Source organism: Mustela nivalis (genome assembly GCF_964662115.1).
Source record: "Mustela nivalis genome assembly, chromosome: 13".
In the NCBI taxonomy this organism is placed as follows: domain Eukaryota; kingdom Metazoa; phylum Chordata; class Mammalia; order Carnivora; family Mustelidae; genus Mustela; species Mustela nivalis.
Genome location: NC_139032.1, coordinates 23,156,135 through 23,180,815, shown reverse-complemented (window position 1 = coordinate 23,180,815; position 24,681 = coordinate 23,156,135). Strand labels below are relative to the sequence as shown.

Sequence of the window (24,681 nt, the reverse complement as noted above, 5' to 3'; positions counted from 1 at the left end):
AGACCCATCTTGAACCTAAAGATGCACCCAGACTGAAAGTGAAGGAATGGAGAAGCATCTTTCATGCCAATGGGCCTCAAAAGAAGGCTGGGGTAGCGATTCTTATATCAGACAAATTAGATTTTAAACTAAAGACTGTAGTCAGAGATACAGAAGGACACTACATCATTCTTAAAGGGACTATCCACCAAGATGATCTAACAATTGTAAATATCTATGCCCCCAATATGGGAGCAGCCAATTACATAAGAAAACTGTTAATCAAGATAAAAAGTCATATTGATATGAATACACTAATAGTTGGAGATCTTAACACATCTCTCTCAGAAATAGATCATTGAAGCAGAAAATCAATAAAGAAACAAGAGCATTGAATGACACATTGACCCAGATGGACCTCATAGATATATACAGAACATTCCACCCTAAAACAACAGAATACTTATTCTTCTCAAGTGCACATGGAACCTTCTCAAGAATAGACCACATACTGGGTCACAAATCAGGACTCAACTGATACCAAAAGACTGAGATTATTCCCTGCACATTCTCAGATCACAATGCTTTGAACTGGAGCTCAATCACAAGGAAAAGTTCCAAAGGAACTCAAACACCTGGAAGCTAAAGACCACCTTGTTTAAGAATGCTTGGATCAACCAGGAGATCAAGGAAGAACTGAAACAATTCATGGAAACCAATGACAATGAAGACACTTCGATCCAAAACCTATGAGATACAGCAAAGGCGGTCCTAAGGGGGAAATATATAGCCATCCAAGCCTCCCTCAAAAAAATTGAAAAATCCAGAACACAGCAGCTGTCTCTACACCTTAAAGAACTAGAGTATCAACAACAAATCAAACCAACTCCACACATAAGAAGGGAAATAATCAAGATTAGATCTGAGATCAATGAGGTAGAAACCAGAGATACAGTAGAAGGTATCAGTGAAACTAGAAGCTGGTTTTTTGAAAAAATCAATAAGATTGATAAACCATTGGCGACACTAAACCAAAAGAAAAGAGAGAAAGCTCAAATACATAAAATTATGAATGAAAAGGGAGAGATCACAACGAACACCAAGGAAGTAGAAACAATCATCAGAAGTTATTATCAGCAGTTATATGCTAATAAGCTAAGCAACCTAGATGAAATGGATGCATCCCTGGGAAACTATAAACTCCCAAAATTGAACCAGGAAGAAATTGGCAACCTGAATAGACCAATATCTAGTAATGAGATTGAAGCAGTGATCAAAAACCTCCCAAAAAGACAAGAGCCCAGGACCTGATGGATTCCCTGGGGAATTCTACCAAACTTTCAGAGAAGAAATAACACCTATTCTCCTGAAGCTGTTTCAAAAAATTGAAGGAAAAGGAGAACTTCCTGACTCTTTCTCTGAAGCCAGCATTACCCAGATCCCCAAACCAGGCAAAGACCCTACCAAAAAGGAGAATCTCAGACCAATATCACTGATGAATATGGATGTTAAGATTCTCAACAAGATCCTAGCAAACAGGATCCAACAGCACATTAAAAAGATTACCCACCATGACCAGGTGGGATTTATCCCTGGGCTACAAGATTGGTTCAACATTCGCAAATCAATCAATGTGATAGAACAAATTAATAAGAGAAGAGAGAAGAACCACATGGTCCTCTCAACTGATGCAGAAAAAGCATTTGACAAAATTCAGCATCCGTTCCTGATTAAAATGCTTCAAAGTATAGGGAAAGAGGGAACATTCCTGAACTTCATCAAATCTATCTATGAAAGACCCACAGCAAATCTCATCCTCAATGGGAAAAAGCTTGTGTCCTTCCGTTGAGATCAGGAACACGACAAGGATGCCCACTCTCACCACTCTTGTTCAACATAGTATTAGAAGTCCTAGCAAAAGCAATCAGACAACAAAGAGAAATAAAAGGTATCCAAATTGGTAATGAAGAAGTCAAACTCTCTCTCTTTGCAGATGACATGATTCTTTATTGGAAAACCCAAAAGACTCCACCCCCAAACTACTAGAACTCAAACAACAATTCAGCAACGTGGCAGGATACAAAGTCAATATACAGAAATCAGTGGCTTTCTTATACACTAATAATGAATGTACAGAAAGGGAAATTAGAGAATCGATTCCATTTACTATAGCACCAAGAACCATAAGATACCTGGGAATAAACCTAAACAAAGAGGTAAAGGATCTGTACTCGAGGAACTGCAGAACACTCATGAAAGAAATTGAAGAAGACACAAAAGATGGAAGACCATTCCATGCTCTTAGATTGGAAGAATAAACATTGTTAAAATGTCTATACTGCCTAGAGCAATCTATACTTTTAATGCTATTCCAATCAAAATTCCACCGGTATTCTTCAAAGAGTTGGAGCAAATAATCCTAAAATTTGTATGGAATCAGAAGAGACCCCGAATCACTAAGGAAATGTTGAAAAACAAAAATAAAGCTGGGGGCATCACGTTACCTAATTTCAAGCTTTACTACAAAGCTGTGATCACCAAGACAGCATGGTAGTGGCATAAAAACAGACACATAGACCAGTGGAACAGAGTAGAGAACCCAGATATGGACCTTCAACTCTAATGGTCAAATAATCTTCGACAACACAGGAAAAAATATACAGTGGAAAAAAGACAGTCTCTTCAATAAATGGTCTTGGAAAAACTGGGCAGCTATATGTAGAAGAATGAAACTCGACCATTCTCTTACACCATACACAAAGATAAACTCAAAAATGGATGAAAGACCTTAACGTGAGACAGGAATCCATCAGAATCCTAGAGGAGAACATAGGCAGTAATCTCTTCAATATCAGCCACAGCAAATTCTTTCAAGATATGTCTCCAAAGGCAAAGGAAACAAAAGCGAAAATAAACTTTTGGGACTTCATCAAAATCAAAAGCTTCTGCACAACAAAGGAAACAGTCAAAAAAACAAAGAGGCAACCGACGGGATGGGAGAAGATATTTGCAAATGACAGTACAGACAAAAGGTTGATATCCAGGATCTATAATGAACTCCTCAAACTCAACACACACAAAACAGACAATCATATCAAAAAATGGGCAGAAGATATGAACAGACACTTCTTCAATCAAGACATACAAATGGCTATCAGACATATGAAAAAATGTTCATCATCACTAGCCATCAGGGAGATTAAAATTGAAACTACATTGAAAACAAACCATAAGTGACTCTTAATCTCACAAAACAAACTGAGGGTTGCTGGGGGGAGGGGGTTTGGGAGAATGGGGTGGGATTATGGACATTGGGGAGGGTATGTGCTTTGGTGAGTGCTGTGAAGTGTGTAAACCTGGTGATTCACAGACCTGTACCCCTGGGGATAAAAATATATGTTTATAAAAAAAATAAAAAATTAAAATACAAAAAAAACCTGAAAAAACAACAACAAAAAAAAAAACGACATTGAGATATCACCTTACACCAGTTAGAATGGCCAAAATTAGCAAGACAGGAAACAACATGTTTTGGAGGGGATGTGGAGAAAGGGGAACCCTCTTCCACTGTTGGTGGGAATGCAAGTTGGTGCAGCCTCTTTGGAGAACAGTGTGGAGATTCCTCAAGAAATTAAAAATAGAACTTCCCCTATGACCCTGCCATTGCACTACTGGGTATTTACCCCAAAGATACAGATGTAGTGAAAAGAAGTGCCATCTGTACCCCAATTTTTATAACAGCAATGGCCACGGTCACCAAACTGTGGAAAGAACCAAGATGCCCTTCAATGGATAAGGAAGATGTGGTCCATATACACTATGGAGTATTATGCCTCCATCAGAAAGGATGAATACCCAACTTTTGTAGCAACATGGACGGGACTGGAAGAGATTATGCTGAGTGAAATAAGTCAAGCAGAGAGAGTCAATTATCATATGGTTTCACTTATTTGTGGAGCATAACAAATAGCATGGAGGACATGGGGAGTTAGAGTGGAGAAGGGAGTTGGGGGAAATTAGAGGGCAAGGTGAACCATGAGAGACTATGGACTCTGAAAAACAATCTGAGGGTTTTGAAGGGACGGGGGATGGGATGTCGGGGTACCAGGTGGTGGGTATTATAGCAGGCACGTATTGCCTGGAGCACTGGGTGTGGTGCAAAAGTAATGAATACTGTTATGCCCAAAATAATAAATAAATAAATAAATAAACAGTCCTTCTTTGATAACTCGGAAGCAATTTGATCTAATACATCCTGAAAGTTATTTGGACCCTGAAGTTGCCTGCCTTCCAATGAATGTGGCAGAGGACTCCTTGGAGAATGCTGCTTTTCATGGATGGTTAGGTGTCATTGTCTTCCATGGGCCCACCACAGATGCACGTGGTGCCCCATGGCAGCACTTGGTTTGACCAACTGCCTCCCCCTAGGACAGAGGGTAGATCAGTACAGGCGCCCTGAGTGGTCACCAGACAAGGAACTCATGAACAAATGGAAAAGATACTGCCTTCAACCTTACCCTATTTCCAGAGGTATTTCTATAACTGGTTTGAAAGGATCCTTTCTATTCCAAGATGATGGTGATGAGCAACTGTGTACACTAGAGCTAGAGGCCAATGTGCTGGAGACATATTTCTATTACTTACACATGTTGAACAGATCAGGAATGGCTCTTCAGAACAGAGGAACTCCTCTTTGCCTTTCAGGGGCCTAAATATATGAATCAGAGTCAGTAACCACACCTTCAGAAGGGAAGGGCAGGTCCAGAAGGGCCAGCCTGGACAGAAAGACCAAGGAGTGGAGAGATGGGGGTGATAGCATGCAGCTGTAGAAGGTGAGGGGGCCCCCATCCCCAAGGACAAGGCTGTGCCAAACAGGCAGCTCTGGAGGAGATCTGGAAGAGAGAACCTCAAGGCATCTATGGTATAAAATCAAAGCTGGGGAAAGGGTTTCATGAGCATCACGTTTGTTGACACTTGTCTCACCTATCACGTGGCCCCTGGGGATAAGCCACAAGCTTCTGGCTTCATCATGTGTTTGATGTATTAATGTATTAATTCTTCGCTTCATTTTCCATAGATATAAAATGGGGATTGTCTTGGTCCCTCTGGGCTGCTGTAACAAAAATTCCGTCGACTGTGTTGTTTAAACAACAAACATTTATCTCTCACAGTCCTAGAGGCTGGGAAGTCCAAGACCAAGGTTTCAGCAAATCCAGTGTCTAGTGAGGGTCTGCTCCTATATCTGTGCTATGTCCTCAACATCGCAGAAGCAGAAAGGGGAAGCAAGCTCTCTCATGACTCCTCTAAGGGCATGAATCCCAACTTGAACCGCCCCCCGCCCGCATGACCTCATCTAACTCTAATGACCCCCATGACCTCATGTAACCCTAATGACCTCTCAAAGGCCCACTTCCTGATACCATCACATGGCAGGTGGGAGGTGGGTCTCAACATATGAACTTTGGGGGGACACAAGCTCTCAGTCCATATCAGGGATAACTTGAAGTATAAACTATTGAGATATTATGCAAATATTAGCTTTATTTTGGCAGACCAAAACCATTAGCTAATTAAAAAATAATCTCAGAAAATAGTTATTTGGAAAGAGCAAAGCAACAGCATTCATTTTGGCTAAAGAGATCTCTCTCTCAGGTGCCTGCATTTTTTATGAGCAGAATTCTATTCATTCTGCTGTCGAGTAGTTTGTGTGGAAATAAACATTTTATGCCTTTGATGTAAAATACATTTTAATAACCTAGCATTAGAAAATAGAATTTGCCTCTCCAATTTGAAGGCTGTGTAGACAGAAAATGATTAATGCATTTTCATTTCATAGAATAAGCTCAGATTAGGAATTCACAATTTGCTAGATCTTTATGCAAAAACAAAAATTCTTATTAGAATTCATTCCTTTTTGGGTTTTTTTTTTGGAACAAGGTTACAGGATTGGTTATAAAGAGTAATAAAATAGAATACTCAAAAGCTTTTTGAGATACAGCTGAAATGGGAGAAGATACATATTAAAGTTGGCTTACAATATTCTTATAAGATCTGGGAAGCTGAGTGGCATGACTTCCAGCACTGCAGATTCTAAAGGACACCGGTAAAATCCAATCCATGTGCTTAAAAGGAAATGTGATGGATTTGTAACTTTTTATTTTGTACTTTTAGGGAAGTTATGTTCTACTTCCCTCAAAATGACATCCAGAATGGTCGGCTATGGGAGAGATCAGGAAATGGTCCAATATTGGATATTCAGCTCATAAATGTGGAGATGTGAAGCCAAGGTTTGACTTCCCTTCTCTCACATAATATTATCATTTTAAATAGCCAAGTATCAATACGGGCAATCTTCTGAGAAATTAGTTCATACTCTAGCTTATACAATGCAGTAAAGTCAATTATGTATTGATGGTCTACCATGGAAAGATACAGGGTGTTAGACACAGAAGGGAAGAAGAAATAGTTACTCTAGAATATGAAGTTCTCTAAGAGAAGTGCAAACAAAATGCTTGGAGAACAAAAGGAGAAGTTGTTATGCTGGTGGAATCAGAAAATTCTTCCTTTACTTGATGGTAAGTGAGGTTTTGAAGGATGGGTAGGAGTTTAACAGGTAAGAAAAGGAATACCAGGGGTTGCCTGGATGGCTCAGTCAGTTAAGTGTCTGACTCCTGATTTTTGTTCACGTCATGATCTCAGAGTTTTGAGATGGAAACCTGCATCCCCAGTGTGGAGTCTGCTTGAGATGCTCTCTCTCCTTCTCCCTCTGGCCTCTTACACTGCCCCCCTTTCTCTCCCTCTCTAAAAAGAAAGAAAGAAAAGGAAAGAAAGGAATACCATTTGGTGGAAATAGCATGACTATAGTCAAAGATGTAAGATACTTGGATTTTTTTTTTGAAGGAGTAGTGAGTTTTCTAATACATTGGCTATATTTGGATTATTTTGTTTGCAAGTGATGGAGACACTGCTCAGACTACTGAGGTAACAAAAAATGTATTGGTTTGCTTATTTGTTATGGTTTCATCTAGCTCATTTGTTATGGTTTCATCTAGCAATTCAATGCAATAACATCAGCATTCAGCCTCTTTCCATTTCTTGGCTTTGCTTCCAAGATGGCAAGAGCCCTCATCCATCTTTACTGTTACATTTGGCTATGGGGAAAAACTGTGTAGAGCTGGCTCCTAAAGCAGACTTCTCCAAAGAGTTCCTCACTTGTTTTGTGACCTTGAACCAGTGCTGGAATACAGAAGCTGAAGTCATCAGAGACTTGAGTAGGAACTAGGGCCCTGCCATTTCTTGACTGAGTGGCTTTGGTTGAGTTACTAAAACTCTCTGAGAGTCAGTTTTATGACTTATAAGGTGGGTATGATACTTATCCTGTCTATTTGAATGGTTATTGTAAAAGTTAATTGAATAAAGTATATGGAAGTACTTTGAACATTATCAAGTGCTATGTACATGTAAGGTAAGATTAGTAAAAGTAATATTAATACTATGTGTATTTGATAAATCCCAACTTCTGGAACTGTTATATCTTTTTAGTATATGTTTATACCCCTTTTATAAAATAGCCCCATGACTATCTTAACAGTCCTCCTCCTCTTCCTGAAAACAGTGAATGTTTACAAAGTACTTACTTTGTATGTGCTAAGCATGTTTCATGCAGTGTTTCATTTATTCCTTCCAGCAGTCCATTTTACAGAAGATGTCACTGAGATTAGGGAGGTGAGGATCTCGTCCAGGTTCCCCTGGTTAATACATGGCGGAGCCAGTGTCCAGCCCCATCTGAGAACTCTTGATCTAAATCCCTCCAGTCTACTTTCTCTGCAGACTGATTTTCTATAGTCCTGTAGGTCATTAACACCACATTTCTTAACCGGCTCCTGTGTACGCCCATGCCACCACAGCTTTAAACTCCTGTGTGAAGGAGCCTGCAGTAATCTCTTCTGGTTTCCAGTTCTCCTGAATGCCACCCCCAGAATGTGACTGTGAACTTTCGGTTGAATATAATTTGATATGAAAGCAGTTGTATGTTGTGCCATGTTGACATATCCTTATGTTAAATTGCAGCCACTGTTCTCCATTAGATTATATGTTCCCATGGTTGGTTTGAGCTTACCAATGTGGAATCCATTTTTCTTGCTTCATCCAATGTCTTTAGAAAGTGCAAGTGATTTAATTCCTGAGATTTCAGGAATTGTATCAAAAGCACCCAAGTTTTCCCTTGAGAAGTTTTGGTTCTTGCCAATAAAATCTGTTGTTCCACAACCAGTGGAAGCACAGGGCTTGAACATTATATCTTACCCTCAGACATGGTCTCTGGACTCCAGACACAGGCCTACATCCTCCTGACTGACACGCCACCTGAATGTTTCACTGGAGCTCCACATTAGGCAAGTCTAACACTACATCCATGGGTCCCTGTTCCTCATCCCATGATAGCCCTGCCGCTCTGTAGTATCTTCCATTAGTGCCTGGCACCCCTACACACCCAGCTGTCCGCGTCAGAACCCTGACGGCTGTCCTGACTTTGCCCCCTTCTTTACCCTCCATTGTGGTGCCTTCCAAATCCCACAAGTCTTTGCCTCCTGAATATTGTTGATTCTAGCTATTTTTCTTCCACTCACACTTTTACCCTCTGCTCTCCCTGGAGGACTATAGTAACCTCCTACCTTATTCCCCATAAATACTCTGACTCTCACTTTGATCTATTCCTCCTACTGCCATCAGAGTGATTTTTTTTTTTTCCAAACGTCTTAAAAGGTCACTCTGCTGTGGACCTCCATTGTCCTTAGAGTGAAGGTGACCTTCACTAACACATCCTCTGGGCTCAGCATGGCCCCATCCCTTCCTCTTACCCTCTTCACTGCAGCCACAGTGCGTGCTTGGTGCATTCAGTCCCTTGGCCACAGTGCTCTTCCACCCCCACGCCTTTCCACTTCCCTCTGCACCATGAGCAACTCACCTACTTAAGGGATGACCACTCCAGAGCTGAGCTTAAAGCCCCAGGGCCGCTCCCCACCCCACCACCCTCAGACTAGATCAGGTCTATTGGTCTCTTTGCTCTCAATGCACTCTGTTTTCTTCTTTCTAGGAACTTATCTAAAATAGGATGAAATAGAATGTAAGGAGAGTCTATAAGGGCAAGGTCAACTCTGTCCAGCTCACTTGGAAATAGCACTGTGCTTAGCACTTCATAAGAGCTCAAGGAGTGCCTGGGTGGCTTAGTCAGTTAAGCATCTCACTCTTGATTTGGGCTTAGGTCTTGAACTCAGCATCGTGAGTGCAACCTCTGTGTTGGGCTCGGTATTGGACTCCATGTGGAGCTTACTTAAATAATAATTGGGCGCCTGGGTGGCTCAGTGGGTTAAGCCTCTGCCTTCAGCTCAGGTCATGATCCCAGAGTCCTGGTATCGAGCCCTGCATCAGGCTCTCTGCTCAGCAGGGAACCTGCTTCCTCCTTTCTCGCTGCCTGCCTCTCTGCCTGCTTGTGATCTCTGTCTGTCAAATAAATAAATAAAATAATTAGAAAAAAAATAATTTAAAAAAGCTCAATAATTATTTATTGAATAAATGAGTAAATAAATGTAAAGTTTGTGGAAAGCTGACCTCATTTTTAGTGGATTGCTGTGATCTATCATCTCTAATATATCTATAAATTATATGTGTAATATATATACATGACTATTATATGGTCTCTATATAAACATTTCCATTTTTACTAGCTTAAGGAATTAAAAGTTGGGTCCTTTGAAGAAATAATCCAGATAACAATAACTTTCTCTTTTAAATACTGCTTCTTTTTAAAGCAATTTCGGTTTAAAAATTTTTTAAAATAAATTACAAAAGCTCGCTGTCATTTCAACATATGCTGGTCATAGTTAAATACTGTCTTGACAATTAATCTTCATTATTACCTATGGTTCTGTTTTCCCTTTTATTGTTATCATCTTTCTCACCCCTGAATCATTTTAACAGTCTTACTACTATGTCCTTCCAATCTGCTTTAGATCTAGAAATTAATTAAACGTACTTGTTAAGCTTGTGCATTAAATAAGAGTTAATAAGGCTTTGAGTGAAAGCCTAAGGAGCAAAGTGCATGGTTCTATGCGGCAGAGTGATTTTAGCTTCCTCCGTGTATGTCCTGGGCTGGCTTTCAGATGCCCAGAATAGTCCGAGGTCTGATAATCTGGGAAGAGAGATATTACCATATTTATTCATGCATTTAGGAGCTAGAGTATTTAAAATAGAATGCAAATCACTTGAAAAATGGAATTGAAGAGAACACAAGCCAAGCATGAAATTGCACCAAGTAATTTTCCCTATCTACATACTAAGTAGAGCTAGATCTTCAGGAGGTAACTAATTTGTAGTTAGGAATGAGGAAGTAGAAAAAGCATCCCATTAATATCTACAGTTTACCCAACTGCTACATGTTGGCTCACATGACAAGTCACGTTTTATTCTGAAAACATTTCTCAGAATGCTATTTTTTAAAAATTATGAAATGGAGCTAGATTGCTTAAGGAATTGCCTCCCACCCCATCGCCCCTGAATCTGATTAGTATTTGGAGCTGTCTCCCTTAGCAAGACCTCTGCAAAGAGAATACTCAAGCTATGGTGATTTACAATTATTTCAGCATGATACGATGCTAGGAAGATACATTCTTGTATGCTGTGACTCTTGAATGGGCCGTTTCTTAGCATTCTGCTGCATCTTTTTGATGCAGTTTGAGGCTGAAGAAAGTACGCTATGTGGAGAAGAACCTCATTCCAGACAGAGACCTGAGGCCGGTGGCCATCCCATCAAAGTCAGGGTACAGTCAGCTGGTTTAACTTAGCGGGTAGGTGTCTTTCTTCCCCAGCTTCACCAGGATGGTCCCAAACCTGTGCAACTGATAGAAGTCAATGACCTTCTAGGAAAAGGAGGGCCATCCTTTTATCAAAAGTCTATGAGTAGTTGCATTCCCTGTTAGAACCTGGACTCAAACATGTTCCAGAGAGTGAAAGCCTTGAAGGACAGAGTCCTAGATTCCTTAGACCCACTTCTAGTGTGAAGTCAGCTAGAGATCACGTCCAAGGCGGCTTCATCCCTGTTTCATTGCCTTGGTGGCCCTTAAGTAATTTCTAGGTCTTTGTACTTCAGGGAACATCAATAAAGGGAACATTTCATCTTAACTAATTCATGTAACAAACATTGAGTCCTTGTTATGAGCAGACACTGCCTCAGGCACTGGGGACACACAACAAAACAGATAAAAAAATCCCTCCCCTCATGAAGATGATAATCTAGGGAGTGAGGCAAAAATAACACACACAAATAAGTAAACCATGAAATGTGGCAGCTGACAGTAAGTGTTTGAGAGGAAAATAAAGCAGCAAAAGGGGATAGAGAGTGCTGGAGGGGTTGGGATTTTAAATATGGCGGCCAGGGGTGTCCTACTGAGATGAGGATTGACTGTAGAACTGAGAGGAGGCTCTGGGGAGGAGCTGAATAAGAGCAACCACAAGTGCGAAGGCCCTGATCGGGAACCTCCTTTTTGGTTGGGTGTGCGTGAATCTTTTTGGAAGACTTTCCTGCATCCATATGGGTATGTATGTGTGCGTGTGTGTATCCTTAACACATGTACACAAATGCCACCATTAAAGAGCATACTGTCTTCTATTTCTTACTTAAACACGTCTTAGAGGTCCTTCCTTACCAACAGACAGGTATGGCTCAGTCTTTGGCGGCTCTACCGTGTTCCGCGTCACACGTGTGATATCTGTAGTTAATCAGTTCCCCATGAATGCCCTAGGCTAGGGCTGGTTTCCAGCCCACCTCCGGGTCTGAGAACTAGAGAGGCACTTCCCCTGCCCATTTCTTTGTTCTCCTTTTCTGTCATCCCTACTGGCCACGTGGCGTATCTTGGCATCTTTCTTGCCAACTCCAGGGTCCTACCTGCTCTCATCCTTCCTTCTGATCTTCAGTTCAGGAAAGATCTGTCCTCTGTCCTGCTACCTTCTGAGTCCTTCATTCTGTGTCAACTTTTGCTGACAGGTGCTGTCCTGTCAGGTGAAGTCCCTTACATTATCTTTAGACGTGGAAGGAAACTCTTTGTAAGAGGATTCAGAAGTGCCTTGTGCAGACCTGTCACCCATGGCTGTGGGTGTCACTCTCTGATGTCTTAGGCTTCATTTCTCCCTGAGTCTGTACTCACCTGGAATCTCAGTGGGGCCTCAGCAGCACTGAACACGACAGTCTCGTCCTGACCTCTAGTGGATGACGCTGTTTCAACATGCAGGCTGCCCATGTTGGTGAGCGAGTTTCAACATGCAGGCTGCCCATGTTGGTGAGCGATTTCCTGCTAGACAGAGGGCCTCAGTCAGTAGATGCATGCATGCTTGCTTTTGCTGAAAGTGCGTAACTCTCCCTCCCTCTCTCTTTCTCTCTCTCTTTTTTTTTTTTTTTAAAGATTTTATTTATTTATCAGAGAGAGAGGGGGAGAGAGTGAGCACAGGCAGACAGAATTGCAGGCAGAGGCAGAGGGAGAAGCAGGCTCCCTGCTGAGCAAGGAGCCCGATGTGGGACTCGATCCCAAGACGCTGGGATCATGACCTGAGCCGAAGGCAGCTGCTTAACCAACTGAGCCACCCAGGCGTCCCTCTCCCTCTCTCTTTTTTAAAGATACTGTTTATTTATTTATTTGTCAGAGAGAGAGGCACAAGAAGGGGGAGCAGCAGAGGGAGAGGGAGAAGTAAGCTCTCCCGTGAGCAAGGATCCTGATGCAGGACTTGATTCCAGGACCTGGGGATCATGATCTGAGCCAAAAGCAGACACTCAATTGACTGAGCCATCCAGGGGCCCCAGTGCAGAACTCTCGAGAGCAGATCTCTAATAGGAAAATAAAACTGACTTTGCCCTAGTAAGTTTTCAGGGGTCAAGTGCTATTTTGTTTTGGGTTTTGTTTTTGTTTTGTTTTGTTTAGTCTATCCAGGTGTCTCCAAAATGTATGGGGTGGGGGACCCCAACTTGCAAAAGTGTAACCTGGTTTTGTTTCCTGACCTAAAATCCTGCCAAACTTTGGAAGAGGGTTGGATCTTTTTTTTCTTGCAAAGGTCTTGGAAATAGTTGGGGAGTCAGCAAGCAGTGTAATTTGAGATGAAAGCCTCTCAGGGCTCAGACCAGGTGTTTGAAGTTTGTAACTTTTGGATGAGTTCTTTGTGTGCTGACCCCTTCCTGTGGCAATCTTCTTTGCTTCTTTCATTGTCTAAATACTTTAGGTGTTTATTTCCATGACAAAGTGTTTTCTGTTTATCCCTTTTCTCTGCCTATCTGTAGGTTTTTAAACTGTAGAGGAATAGAGAGCTACTCCTTCTGCCTTTTCTCATCCTTTGGACTTTGCTTTCTCCACCCCTGTCTACATAGGAGGCGACAGGGCCCCCAAACACATGTAACTACAATGGGCTCAGGGAGGGGTGGGCTGACGGGGGCATGGCTTTAGCTCCCAGGCCTGGCGAGCAGGTTTACTCTGCCTGAGACACTGGATTGAGGTGAGTGGTGGGTGGTAGGAGCTGGAAGGAACCTGAGATCCACTAATTGGCCTCCTGATCTCTATGTGTGTCACATTAACTGGTCCAGTGGGCTAATGAATTGGGGCCACTGTCTGGGGTCTGCCAGCAGGGCGCCTGGCATGGGAGTCCATCCCCTATAAAAATGTGCAGGGTGTGAAAGTGAAAACCTTCCAAATTTGCATAAGGAACGAGCTTTCCCTATGCATAATAAAAGGAGCAGAAACTGTTGGCATTGCATTTTTTAGACAGTAAAGAGGAAGGGGTGAAGTCCCTTACATTATCTTTTCCTAAATTGTGTGTTAGGGTATCTGTTTGCTTTGAATATAAGTGTCATGTACTCATAGATTTCAGTTGGTTCCTTATTTCCAGATTATATGTCTGAGGGATTTAGCAAAGAATACGTTATTTGGGGAGTCCTGACATTATGTAGGAAAGGAATGATGAACTGTGATTACTTCATTATAAATAAATAAATAAATAGGTCATTATCACCTCATTATAAATAAATAAATAGGTCCAAGAGGTCATTTGTTCCTGGGGCATCTAAGAATGAGAGAGAGATTTTGTGAGGTCAGCGTGGGTGCGATGACTTCCAGGAGGTGTTCACGTGAACTTGCAAACTACAATTCTCTCTCTTACACAAGAACAAAGCAGTGTCCCCATCAACCGGCTGAATTGCTTCCCTGTCCTTTTGTTGCTGAAGATCTCAAAGTATTTCCAGACCCTGCTGGGCTGAAGCAGAGGAGAGACTTTGCACTGGGACGCCGCGCCCCGCCAATGCTTATGCGGTTGGTAGATGGCCAAGTAGTGAATATGCCAAGTGGTCAGATCTGCCAGATGGGAATAGAGAGAGAAATTGCATGTGCCAGACCCAATTAGAATGGAAAACCCAAGGGCGCTGATAGGCAGGGGTGAAGAAAGGGGAGCTGGGTCTATGATATGCAAACTGCTCGCATGTTAACATAGTGTTCAGAGAAGCACCCGTTAACTCTGTGGTCTCAAAAATGATTTCCAAACCTTTCCTTCAGAAATTCCTTATTAGGGAATCACCATTGAACACCACCAGCATTACTTGGATATCCTCTGGCGCTTTTTTTCCTCTTGCCACCACTTGAGGGAACAAAGGACAGACTCCCACCAGCTGCTCCGTGTGCCCATCAGAACCTTGCCAAAGACCCCTCTCCAGGTTGGTCTTTCTGTGGCTCCCAAGGGCTGCGTTTACGCAGTATCAGGAGATGCTTCGTGAAGACGCAGAATGACTCTTGTAACCAGGGAGTGTTGGGTCCCAGAGGCTGACTGGGGCCATGTTGCTCAGTTTTCAGTGACAGCATCACAGAACAGCAGCTCACTCCTTCCTGTCTGGGGAACAACCTGTTCTTCACTGGAAGAGCAACTCTTGAGAATTTTCGTCCTTCCAACAACTGGTGAAGATTTAATTGATGTAGCAGGATTAGATTTCCAGGTCTGTGGTTTGCTTTTTGGCCTCTCAGCTATGATAAAGACTGATTAGCACATATCACCACCTCGAGGAAACTCCCACTGGGATGTCAGAGATCCAGGGAGGCAATAATTAACACCGCTTTTTTCCCATCCCAATTATGGGAGGACAGGAGTCAGGCAGAGAGAGATGAAAAAACCATCTTTATTATGCAGTAGCGCAGCTGTGGTTATAGGTATGAGCTGGCCTCAGACTCAAGACACAGAGAGGCTTCAATCCCATATCACATTTAGGGGGCTTTACAGAAAGGTACAAAATGGGAGTACAGGAGGTACAGCGTCTCCACATTCTCGAGAGGCCGGCAGCAGGCCAAGGACTGCTCTCTGCCCTGTCTCCCACAGGACTTGCGTAAGGCTGACATGGACGTGAATGCGAGCAGGGCGTGGGGGCTCACGTGGACCCACAGAAGCCAGAGTTCCACTTTCTACACGTGACTTAGATCATTCTAGCTGTGCAGGGTGAGACTTACAGTCTGATCCAGGTACAGAGTCACAGGAGTGGGAAAGGTGTTTCCACTGATCATAGCTGTTTGTCAGGTAGCTCTGAGGGGCCAGATCTGTGTGGCGCTTTCCGACACTGACGTTCAGGCTTTCTTCACCATTACTAACGGATCGTGTCTCTGATTGAACTCCTGATCCTCTCTACCCCAACTGATCCCGCACCCGTCCCTGTCTCGGTCAAGTCCAATTCTGCGAGCCAGTGGTGCAGACCAAACTCCTGGAAATCCATGGGTCCTTCTCTCTTCCGTGTGCGACTCCTCTGCCACCACCCCGGCCCAAGCCATCATCATCTCTGGCCTCGGTGACTGTGGGAGCCACCCAGCTAGCCTTCCTGCTTTGTCCTTTATCTTCCTATTGCCCAAGACTCCTATCAATAGGCCACTTTAAACTTGACAGAGTGGCCCCTAAGAAAAAAGAGAAAGGAGAGGAACTATTCCTCCATTCAAAGCCCACTAATGAGCGTCCCCTCATTCAGAGGGTCGTCCTCTCCTGGACCCTCTTCCCTCCTTGCTGGCTCTCTCTACGTAGCCTGCCTTGTGTGTTTCTAGCACTGCTAGCCCTCCGATCTTTACATATTGGTTCCTGCTTGTGATCCTTATTCCCCTGCAAGTATGTTAGCTCGATGAGGGAAGGAAGTCTGGTTTTCGTGTGCCTGTTTTTCCACTGCTGTATCACCAGTGCCTGGAACAACTTGTATATGAGGTAAATACATACTTGTTACCCAAGGAACAAACGAATGCATGAATGACTGATTGACACGACTTAGCAGCATGGCCAGGGTGCGCCTCCTCATCCTGAGACCAGCTGTCCCCACCCCACACCCTCCTGAAGGCATCAGGGACTGCTGCCTCTGCTCTTCTGTCAGACATGTTGGAAAGAGAGAACCCTGACAGGGCTGAGGAAACTTAGTTTCCTCTTTCAAAATCACCAGATAATTCATTCTGCCTCTGAGTGGTAGAATGAATGGTTCAGGGTCCAGGTGAGCCCATACACCTTGGCTCTTACTCATGTCCAGGGCAGAAAAATTCCTCAAACTGAAGTCCCACCACACAGAAGTGTGAGGTCCCAGACATGGGACAACCATAATTCAGTAAGGAGATGCTGGTGGACCAAGTCCATGCTCCAGAATAAGCCTCCAGGGGAGGCCAGGCCTGTCACAGACAGTTGGAGTGTGATCTCTGAGCACCCAACCAATGGGGAACCCAGTGCATGGCTCTTTTCCTCTGACACCGTTCTCTGATCAAAGGAAGCCAGTCTCCATGGAGAGATGACTGTTTGTAGGGCTGGGGCACAGAAGGGAAGGGGGTCAGGAACATCCTGCAGCACCAGGGGGTAAGGAATTGTTCAAGAAACAAAAGGGTGGACACATTAAAGGAATGCAGGAGCCATCCCACTAGAGCTGACCAAAGCCAGAACAATTTGAGCATGAAAATCAATAACCTAGAGTTAGAATTGAAAGTATAAAATATCCATGAGTCCATGCTGATAGAAATGAATAAATAAATAAATCAGTGGTAGAGAAGAGATTACATCTTCTTTACAGAAGAATTTCAAATAATTTAGATATTAATAGTTTATATAATATGCAGGTGGAGCTTGAGCTCCCCTCCCCCAATTCAAGATTGGGCTATACTTAATGACTTCAGAGTATGGAAGGCGGGGAAGTAATCTTACAGTAGCGGAACTGGCAAGCTCGACCTTGACCAGGTGGTCAAGATCAGCATTATCAGTGATAAGTCAACAAGTCATCAGCATTATAAGTGATAGCCAGTAGTCCACGGTGTTTAAGAAGGGCAATTCCCTGGGGCACCTGGGTGGCTCAGTCGGTTAAGCATCTGACTCTTAATTTCAGCTCAGGCATGATTTCATGAATCATGAGATCAAGCCCAGAACTAGGCTCCGTGCTTAGCAGGAATCTGCTTGAAGATGCTCTCCCTCTGCCTGTCCCCCACCTCAAATAAATAAATAAATCTTAAAAAAAAAAAAAAAAAAAAAGAGCCCTGCAACTCTATAGTCTTCTTCTCTAAAGGCCAGAACTCAGGTGAACTGTGAGGAAAACATCAGATAAACGCAAATCAATGAACATTCTACAAAATACTTGGCCAGTAGTCCTTAAAACTGTCAAGGTCATGAACAAGGGAAGTCTGAGAATCCCTTGATCCTTCTCAGGTGAGAGGAGCCTAAGGAGATCTGATGACTGAACGTACTGTGGTGTCTTGGATGGGATCCTGCGACAGAAAAAGGGCCTTAATGGAGAAACTATTAAACTCTGAATCAAGTATGGAATTAATTTAATACTAATTTGCCAGTGTTGGTTTCTTACTAGTGCCAAATATTTTATGGTAATGTAAGACATTAACAGGCAAAACAAAGGGGGGGGGTGTAGAAACTAGAGAGTTCCTTTTTTTATTTTATTGCCTTTGTGACTTTTCTGTACATCTAAAACTATTCTAAAAAGCGATGAGGAGTTAGTAAGCACTTCTGTCTGCTGCCACCCAAGCTCATGCAGCGTAGAACCTTGTAAGTCGATCTTGCTTGAGGCTTGGAGACGTGACTGAAGAGGCCAATATAAAATGCCTTTGATGTCATCAGACTTCAGTATAATTGTTTCACCTGTTTATACACATGCGCTCTCCCTTTGACCCCCGGGATGCTCTTCCGCCACCTCCTGCCTAATTTACATTCTCTATCTTTATTTTTGATTTTAGACATGTAGGATTCTTCTTGTCTCATTTATCACATGCACTACCATAAAGAAATATCAATTTTGATTTTAATATATAATTCCATATGTCTGAGACCAGTTAGAGGGAGGAAATTAGCATTTATCGGATACTTACGATGCACCAAGCACTGCGTTAGATGTGGTTTCATTCAAGCAAAGTAATGCAGGGTGTTTGCATTCTGCCTACCTCAAGAATGGATTTTTCTCTCTAGGGCTCATCGAAATGCTTAGAATTATTGGCATACAAATTTTGTGTGAAGAAGTCCATTCATCATAGTGAGGGTGAAGGGAAGATATTCCAGGGTGAGTGTACACAGTTCTTGAATTTTCTCTGATCTTATATACCTGTAGGTATTTATACTGTGGAAAGGGAATAAACCCACTCTCCATTCTCTCTCAGCTTATAGCACCAGACTGGGTTTCTGTATTGCCCTCCTGTTGGTCTGGCTATGAAGTGTGGTCCTGGTTAAGACACATGGGGCTTCCCCCAGGGAGGTGGGAGCCCCATTTGATGGGCACGCACATGGGTTTTGGCATTTCCTTTTTATCTCACTTTGCAGTGTTGTCCACTACTTCTGCTTGCGTTTGGGTCCCAGCAGCAAAGAATCCCACATCTCCACACAGCAAACCCATTCCATATTCTATACTCTGCACCTCAAAAAGGCCTTGCATAGGGGTGGATGTGTCCATTTAACTGCTGGATATTATAAACCGTCTCTTGTAGGATCCTGGGCACATTATCCAATGCAGTTTCTTGGGTTCTCAAAAGTAAAGACATTTACATAAGAAATAGTACTGAGGGATGCCTGGGTGGCTCAGTTGGTTAAGCATCTTCCTTTGGCTCAGGTCATGATCCCAGGTCCTGGGATCGAGCCCCACATCAGGCTCCAGCCCCACATTGGGCTTCTTGATCAGTGGGGAACCTGCTTCTCCCTCTGCCTCTGCCCCTACTCGTGTTCTCTCTCTCTAACAAATAAATAAAATCTTTTAATAAAAAATAGGAATGAAACAGCTTACATTTTGGCATGATGTCACTACTTACTCTTTTGCGGTGATAAAATTGCACTCTTCATTACTTCCGTTAACCTGGAACAACCGGTTTTACTTGCTCTGGATGTAGTCAACTGTGTTTACCACTGTTGTCCTTATCTAACCCAGTCCCTTTTATTTTATTTTATTTTTTATTTATTTTAAGTAGGCTCCATACTCAGCATGGAGCCCAATGCAGGACTTGAACTCAGGACCCCAAGATCAAGACCTGAGCTGAGATGAAGAGTCAGACACTCAACTAACTGGGCCACCCAACTACCCCCTAACGCATTCTTCTTTGAATCCCTTTTTGTTTTGGAGTAATTTTATATTTCCAGAAAAGTTGCAAAGTACAGACTTCTCATATACCGTTGATCCAACTTTCCCTAATGTTACCATCTCTGGATAATGTTTCAATCCATGTCATTGCCAAAGAAAGCATTTCTTTGGATAGGAATGAGGGAGGGTGTATGAGGCGGATAAAGGTTTGATACTTTGAAGTCCGTAATTCACCAAAGAGGAAGAATGATCAAGTTTAAGTCTTCTCAATATTGTGGGCTTCCAAATGGAAGCTCCAGTGGATAGTGTGTAAAGGTCTGAAGCCCTCACCTGCCACGGGGTTCTTTTCCATAGATTCCAAGTGCTAAAAAAATGATGGCTAGGGGCGCCTGGGTGACTCAGTGGGTTAAGTCTCTGCCTTTGGCTCAGGTTGTGATCCCAGGGTCCTGAGATCGAGCCCAGAATCGGGCTCTCTGCTAGGCGGGGAGCCTGCTTCCTCCTCTCTCTCTGCCTGCTGCTCTGCCTACTTGTGATTTCTCTCTCAAATAAATAAATAAAAATCTTTTTAAAAATTTAGAAAAAAATAATGGCTGAAAATTGTTCAGATGAAATGAGTGAATCCAACCGATGACCGTGCTGCTTTCCTCACCTGATAGTCTTTTAGTCTTGGCCTGTCAAGAAGTAATAAAGGGGAAGCTGTGACGGGAATGGGGCTGTTTCTGCAGGGGTTTGTGGTTGGTGCCTGCCTGTTCATCATTCTGTAACAGGAAACTATGATCAGACTAAGGTGCCTTCTGTCCAGGGAAAGGCCTTCGTCATTCCTGGAGACTTTGTTAGCACACTGTTTTTCCTGGTGACGGAAAGGTCAAAACCCACAGAAGCATCAAAACTTCCCAGGCTGGGCTTTCCTCTCTGTGAGTTGAGCGTGATGACTTACAGACTCCTTGGGGCGGTTGGGGACCCTGTTCATTGACTAGGGGGCTATGTCACTGGTTTCCTCCCATGGGTCTCATGTGCTAAATTTCTTTTCCTCTTCTAGGATCTGTTGAAAAAGTCTTTTGTAAGACTGTGCTTCGAGATGCGGAGACGGAAAACAAGGTAGCCAGCCCACGCACCGCACGAATAATCAACATGCTAGTCTCATTTTTACTTAAGTTCGAAAAAGCCCCAAATGGGACAAATCTTGCTCTAGTAGGAATGTCATTTGGTGACTAGATGGGAGTAGGCCATGGTGGATGGGAGAGGCTGATGAGGCTTGAATAATGGCTTTGCCTAAAGCCAGGTGAGGGTTTCAGGCTTTTCACAATGATCATTGCTGTAGCACAGTTGTGGCAATTTGAGTGAAAATGCCTTTCAATTTGGGCAGTTAGTAATTACGTGTCTTTTTTTTTTTTTAAGATTGTATTTATTTATTTGACAGAGAGAAACACAGAAAGAGAGGGAACACAGCAGGAGGAGTGGGAGAGGGAGAAGCAGGCTTCCCGCCGAGCAGGAAACCCAATGTGGGGCTCGATCCCAGGACCCCAGGATCATGACCTGAGCCGAAGGCAGATGCTTAACGACTGAGCCATCCAGGTGCCCCAGTAATTACGTGTCTTAACAAAGGATTTAGTGAAGTGGGAACGTTGGCCAAGAACCAGTCTTTTTCCAGGTGTTCCTATTCTCTTAGTTAGGCGTCTCTTCCCCCCTAATATACAATGTTGACGTCATTAAGAACAAGATAAAAAATTCAGCATTCACAGAATAAAAATATTGAGGGCTGTGAAATCCACAGTCATAAGTAAATGAAAAGCTGAGAGTTATTAACCTGAATCCTCAAAGACCTGATGTTTCCCATAAATGAGAGGCAAGCTCATCAACGAACAGGTATTTTTCTTTTGTGTTGTGTATGTAGATAGATGCCTATTGTCCCATTAGAATTAGTGGATATCTTACTGTTCATTTTTATGATTAACAGATATTTTTTTAAAACATAGTTATTTAATAGAAGGTGGAGGGAAGAAGGACATTCTGAAGAGACTGAGTAACAAGAAGAGAGCAAAAAGACTTTGTAGCAGGTAGGGATTCCATTTGGTGACTGGTTACAGAGACCTGTAGTAATGGTGGCTTAGACTTTCAGAAAGCATTTTATTTTTTCTCACGTGACATGAAATCTACAGGTAGGTCATCTAGGATGGATTTAACTGACTTGGGATGTCCTCAAGAAGCCAGATACCTCCTTTTGTTCTACCATTGGAGGGTAGCTGTTTGGAGGAGGCTTGGGCATTCACCGTGACTGAGGGTTCTGGTCTGAGGGGCAGGGAGAATGTGGTGGCTTCCCTAACCCTCTTATCCCGGCTTCATTCCATCACTAGACAGACAGTACTTGATGATATCTTGAGAACGGCTCTCCGCAGTCTCGCTCTGTTGTTTCAAAAATGGGGATGAGCTTCTAATAGACATGGGGAGGATTTGTAAAGAAGGAATTTCCCAAGTTGGGTCATTGGGTTTTTTGGTTAACTTACGCAGTTGTGCTTGTGTTGTACTTTCATGCTAGGCATCAGGACATTTCTAGGATTCCCCAAACCATGGAGTCATAAACTCTAGCCACTTGGTTTTGTAAATAAAATTATTTGGGAACGCACCCATGCCCATTTGCTCACACATCGTCTACATCTGCTCTCTTGCTGCAATGGCAGGGGTGAGTAGATGCCACAAAGACCTTAAGACCCTCCAAGCCTAACATATTTACTATTTAGTTTCCTTAAAACTTTTAAAGGGAAACTTTGCTTCCTCCTGCCTAAAACATTTGATTTCACCTGATTCCTCTTTTTCCAGGATAATTTCTGTGGAGGGGAAAAAAAAAAAAAGAAAAAACCTATGAATATTTTTGCTCTTGGGCCTGGGATCTAGGAGCTTACGTAGTACTTTTTATAAGATTTAATCTTTCTTTTTTTTTTTTTAAGATTTTATTTATTTATTTGACAGACAGAGATCACAAGTAGGCAGAGAGAGAGAGAGAAGGAAGCAGGCTCCCTGCTGACCAGAGAGCCCGATGCGGGACTCGATCCCAGGACCCTGAGATCATGACCTGAGCGGCTTAACCCACTGAGCCACCCAGGCACCCAGATTTAATCTTTCTTGACAAAATAGTTTTGTTTTTTTAATTTATTTATTTACTTATAAAACAAACACAAAAACAACAAAAAACCCACATGAAAACAAAACAAAATAAAATAAAATTGTGTTCTATTTACCTGTTCTCCCATGGAATTCTGTAAATGATGTGGCTGGAGAAAAATGTTAGAAATCAGTTTGGAGCCTCTCACAGGACTTTCTTACGTTTCACATTGAATATATATTTGTCATTGCAATCCCAAGTGTGAATATGAAGTCCTCAAATTTAAATTTCCCTTCAGTAGAGCAAATAATAAAAGCAAACCACTTAATTATTTTTATGGCTAGTATTAAGGAAAGGTCATCTGAAGATTAGGGTTTTAGGTGTCGTGCCTTTCAACACTGGGACATAGGTTTAGAAGGAGGATGGTAGCAAGCAGGGTAGCTCGTCAGTGGGGTGAGAGAATGATTCTTTCTGGAGAACTTTGTTCTGCAAAAAATTGTGAAGGCTGCCTGTCTAATTACCACTGTAGCTTCGCATTCACTAAGTTGAGGGGGGAGGAATTCAGGAATAAATAAGATCTCCCCCACCCAGGGCTTTCAGGTGGGCAAGGCTGCACCCCAGCACACAGCAGGCTGGGGGCTCCGTCCGTGGCTCACTGCTAACACGTATAAAGGATGGGTGAGGGGGTACTGGCTTTGCTGAGCAAGAACAGGGCTGGCTCTGGTAAGTTCTATCCTTGCTTTCTCATCATACTATCTTTTGTTCCTATTTAAATTATCTTTATAATTTAAAATAGAATTGTATAAAATCTAATTATGCATTTTATCATATATTATCTAATAATATATATTAGATAGAGTATATATCTTATTTAATTGCATAAAACAGAATTATAAGATGAAATTTTATAATTTAAAAAAAATAGATTTTAAATTATACACAGTACTGTTTCCAAGCCTTAAAAGCCAGCTGGACTTACTTTGGGATTCAAGCCTTGTAGAAAGCAATGGTTCTCAAACTCAAGTGTGCCTCCTAATCACCTGAAGGTCTTGTTAAAATACAGGTGGCCACCCTCCCCCCACAGTTAGTAACTCTTGGTTCTGGGCAGGGCTGAGTCTGTGCTTTTCCAACACATTCCCAGTCGTTGACGCTGACTAGCAACGTTGATTCTGGTCTAGGAACCATCTTTTGAGTACCGCCATCACGGAGAAAACAAGCAATAAAAAACAATTAATGTTGATGATTTAATATGTTAGCAACCTGCCAATCAAGCAGTGAGGTTTTGGGGGGGGTTGTGTGTGTTTTTTGTTTTGTTTTATTTTTAATTCTTATGATGCAGCTGGTCTTATACTAGGTATTGTGGGATCCTGGTTCTTATCCTGAGGGATTTTTCTGATTGGCTGAAGAGATGAGGAATACTTAGAAACAGGAGAAAACGGTAAGGTCTAGCCAAGTGTAGAGCAGGGGTGGGATAATTCAATGTGGAATTTTGTCTTTAGGAAGGAACATGGGGTGAAATAGAGCTTGAGCTGGTCTCTGAAGTGAGAATAGGGTTTGAGTGGGGAAATAAAGGGTGGGGGAGGGGTAGTCTTGCCATTAAGGACCCAGGAGCATGCGCAAAGGGCCAGTGCTGGAAAAGCCTCTATAAAATCACATCTGGTTGCATGACGCCAAGCATAGGACCTCTGACCCTGAAAAGCAGTGTGCCTTGCTTGCCTGTGGAAGAGAATATATCCCGCCAGCCGGCACCACCCTCCCGTCGCATCTCTCCCTACCTTCCATTTGATTAGAGCCCACACTGTTCTTGGAGGACTTTCTATACGTCCTGAGGCCATTCCTGATCCTTTGTTCCTGATACTTCCTTCACCCAACATCTCCTTTTCTCCCATCTCTACCAGTCCCGTGCAGCACAGCTCAGGTGCCACCCATGACTCAAAATGTCCCTAGTCACTCCCCAATCGCAATTGTAGTGATTAGTGAAAAACTTGAACTGGTGAGGATATTGTTCCGTCCCCCA

The 24,681-nt window shown here is 42.7% G+C and overlaps 1 protein-coding gene across 13 annotated transcripts in view; it reads left to right on the top strand.

Annotated features, from left to right (window-relative positions):
* The window catches only part of LOC309846376 (uncharacterized protein), a 190,639-nt gene that overhangs the window by 59,029 nt on the left and 106,929 nt on the right, over window positions 1–24,681 (top strand). For 3 of the 13 annotated variants that reach the window (XM_082695269.1, XM_082695263.1, XM_082695271.1), the window contains exons 2-4: window positions 18,469–18,559; window positions 20,604–20,662; window positions 20,963–21,139. In XM_082695269.1, coding sequence (XP_082551395.1) covers window positions 18,469–18,559; window positions 20,604–20,662; window positions 20,963–21,130 — 318 coding nt within the window. In that variant the 3' untranslated portion in view covers window positions 21,131–21,139. Of the gene's footprint in view, window positions 1–14,561; window positions 14,720–15,372; window positions 15,437–18,468; window positions 18,560–20,603; window positions 20,663–20,962; window positions 23,406–24,681 lie in introns of those variants that run through there. The other 10 variants (XM_082695275.1, XM_082695274.1, XM_082695273.1 and 7 more) reach the window with 8 other exon arrangements.